Source organism: Branchiostoma belcheri, unplaced genomic scaffold (assembly GCF_001625305.1).
Source record: "Branchiostoma belcheri isolate BF01 breed outbred unplaced genomic scaffold, Haploidv18h27 scaffold77, whole genome shotgun sequence".
Taxonomy (NCBI): domain Eukaryota; kingdom Metazoa; phylum Chordata; class Leptocardii; order Amphioxiformes; family Branchiostomatidae; genus Branchiostoma; species Branchiostoma belcheri.
This window is the reverse complement of record NW_017804431.1, coordinates 629,526-632,876: the sequence shown is the minus strand read 5'-3', so window position 1 is coordinate 632,876 and position 3,351 is coordinate 629,526. Positions and strand designations below refer to the sequence as shown.

General features: G+C 41.3%; 1 protein-coding gene across 1 annotated transcript in view; it reads left to right on the top strand.

Annotated features, from left to right (window-relative positions):
• Nucleotides 1-2,391, top strand: part of LOC109485562 (leucine-rich repeat-containing protein 4B-like) — a 46,790-nt gene extending 44,399 nt beyond the window's left edge. The window contains exon 2 of the mRNA XM_019789250.1: nt 2,198-2,391. Coding sequence (XP_019644809.1) covers nt 2,198-2,391 — 194 coding nt within the window. The remainder of the gene's footprint in view (nt 1-2,197) is intronic.
• Nucleotides 2,392-3,351: the final 960 nt, after the last annotated feature.

The following is a 3,351-nucleotide window of genomic DNA, read 5'->3' as shown; positions in this document are numbered from 1 at the left end:
ATATATATATAGTATGCATACATTATATGCATTGTAAAAGCGTTGGGGAAGTGTAAGCTACTCCATGTACATCACCTTAGAAGCAGGAACAATGTTCAGGTCGATACCCAGAGTTAAGATCAGTTGAACATCAGATGCCTCGCATTGGCAATGGAAAACTTACCAAAGTTATGAGACCCATTACTCATGCTAGAGGAAATATTGACCATGATTTTGGCATGACTGCCCTCAAAAGATTGTCAGGAATAATGTTATCTTTGAGATAAAAAAGTGCCACAATCGTTACCAGAAGCACGCTGCTGGAGGGAGATACTGACCAACCTTATCGCAGCTAAAGTAAAAGAGTCAGCTGCCTGCATGATGGTTCTCTCCTAGTAAACGGCACGTTATGATTTGCCTATGTACATCATGATAGTGATGATACAATAATGAAAGCAAGCCGAAGCTAGTGCCAGGCCATCGAGTTTTTTTTTTTAGAAGAAGAATTTTAAATGCGCAACAGATGTAGCGGGTACAACTTTTGGCAAAATATATATACATAGTTGGTGATGCTAACATACATACATAGTTGGTGATGATAAAAATATCTAACAGTTCTACTAACAGTAGTAAGAAATTGGTCTACTTCCAAATACAATGTATAACAATAAAGTGATACTAATTATACTAATCTAACTCAGGACATGCTTTGTACGCTTTATACGCATTCAAGTTATAGAACTTTCTCGTGAACTCTATCCCAAGCGAATATTGACAAGCACCTTCCCTGTGGACAGTTTTGCTCCAAACTCACCTGCTAAGTAGCTTATACCGCCGGCAACCGGCAGTTTTACATAGGAAAGCAGATTGATCCATTCAAACCGTAAAGATCAAGACTCTGGTTACGGCGTAAAGAATGGACGGGATTTCAAGCAGACTGAATCCAAATACAAAATGTAATTATTTACGGTCTAACCGAAGAATTTTTATCCTCTCCCCCGAATGAAAAGATGATCAAATAAGCATGAAAACTCATCTTCAATGGTGGATAACATTATAACATGGTCAAACTTTCTTTCAATAAGTCAAGAATTAGGAATCGACGCATTCGTGACCGAATCTCGAAACTAATGGGGTTAGACATCCTGTTACATTTCACGAGTTCCATTGTTAAGGGTTTGCATGACTCACCATTCAAAGGAGCTATCTATAGATGGTATCATACATTCTTTTATTCCTGATGCGTTGCACTAATTACAATAAAAGATGCTGCCACAGCAAGAATTCCACACCTGACTAGGCATCCGGGGGTTAAAATTAGCCTTCAAGGCAGTGCTTAAGAGTCCAAATTGGTGGAACGCGCTTAGAGTGTTCGTCTGCAACTCTTCAGTGGCGCCAATGTGTCTATGATCGTCTTCAGCATTGTTTGTCGGTGTGCAGTTGCTGTAACTATGCGGCATGCGGTAATTACTTCAACGTCGCCACTCAGGCAATTCAGGGCTCACTGCAGAAACCACATTTTGTCCTGATTTTCTTTTTTGCTCCCGATTCTACACTAATATCTTAAGTAACCTTCCACCCATTCCAGCTTGTACCCACACATCCATGCACGATTTGCTGCTAGGTAGGAATGATTTTCGTAAAGAAACATGATGATTGTTTTCTCCCTTCAACAGAAAACGATGGATATCTTCTGTATGCTGTGATAGATGTGTTACTCATTGAGCATTTTTTCTCTATGGAATTGTTACAACTAGAACTATATTTGGCGTTCTACATTTGTTAAATTTAAGAAACATAATAGGTAGGTTTTTCTTTCAACACCAAACGATGGATATCTTCTGCACGCTGTGATGAATAACTGCATTTGTCTGGTTTATACCCGGAGGAGAGGTCTGGTTGGAATTTCCTGTACAGTACGTAAAACTGTGTGCGTCATAGGGAGATCTACACGGTAAGGTAAATTAATCAAGCCAGATAGAAGTGGCCAATTTGGTTGGTGCTTTCTGTCATCAGTCTCAGAAGACTATGACTAGCTACGCAAAAATAAAACAGAAAGACGGCACATCCCTAGTACCATACAGAAATAAATGTCCAAAAATCAATTGGTACACAAATTCGGTTCTAGTAGGCAATTACGTCCCTACCACATATTCAGAAACTTTTGAAAATAAATGAGAGTCAAATATGTGACTGTCAACCATGCCCCGACCACCAGCTAACCACACCCCGACCACCAGCCAACCACACCACGACCACAATCCAACCACACCCGGTACCCCGACCACCAGCCAACCACATCCCGACTACCAGCCAACCACGCTCCGACCACCAGCCAACCACACCCCGACCACAATCCAACCACACCTGGTACCCCGACCACCAGCCAAACACCCCCCCCCCGACTATTAGCCAACCACACCCCGACCACCAGCCAACCGCTCCCCGACCACCAGCCAACCACATCCCGACCACCAGTCAACCGATTGATCATGACCGAACCTCCCGTCCACATCCTATTCAACATTCGGCTATGTGACAGAGGCTTCCCGTTTGACCACATGGTTCAAAACACCGTAACTACAATTAATTCCTGGCGGTCAAATGTTATAAAATAGCAATCGCAGTTCTGAATGATGCAACAAAGGCAAGTTAAATCTCCCATAGAAACCTTATAAATATTTCACTTTTCTTTACAAAGTGCGGCTCGTCAGTAAAAGCATGAGAGGGATTAGTAGTGTTTAGCTGTGACCTTTTCAGTTCCATCCACGCATTGTGTAGCTTACTGATAAGGTACCGGGTCTTTACATGATGTATTAAGTTCCGTTTGAACAGCAGTAGAACAGATGGGTGCTGCCGTGTAAAATACGCCGCGTTAAGTCGTATAATTGGCATGGAAATGTTAAGCGTGGGCTCATGAGCCGTCTAATAGTTTTGCTTGAGTGTTTCATCAAGAGGCGAGACGGAAAGTCTTTAGATAAATCAAACCAGAATAAATCTCATACTGAGTATGAATTATACGTACTTTATGCACTTGTCTACAATGATTATTGATATCCTGCAAAAAATAGTAGTATCAATTGGGGCCGGGAATTTTATTTCTTTTTTTACTAGATAGTGACTATCTAGTAAAAAAAGAAATAAAATTCCCGGCCCCAACGGTAATGCAGTGCCGTTCGACTAGCTTGACAAAACAGAAATGATTTGCTAAAACAAAGAAAATATAATTGCTGGGGGACTATGACTCTGTTTTGACGCATCAGACTTTTATGTTTACTGTATGTTGTCCACTCTTGTTTTACTGTATGAAACAATGTCTTGTGTAATTTTGCTGGGCCCCCTTGGAAAACAGCTAATGTAAGCTGAATGGGG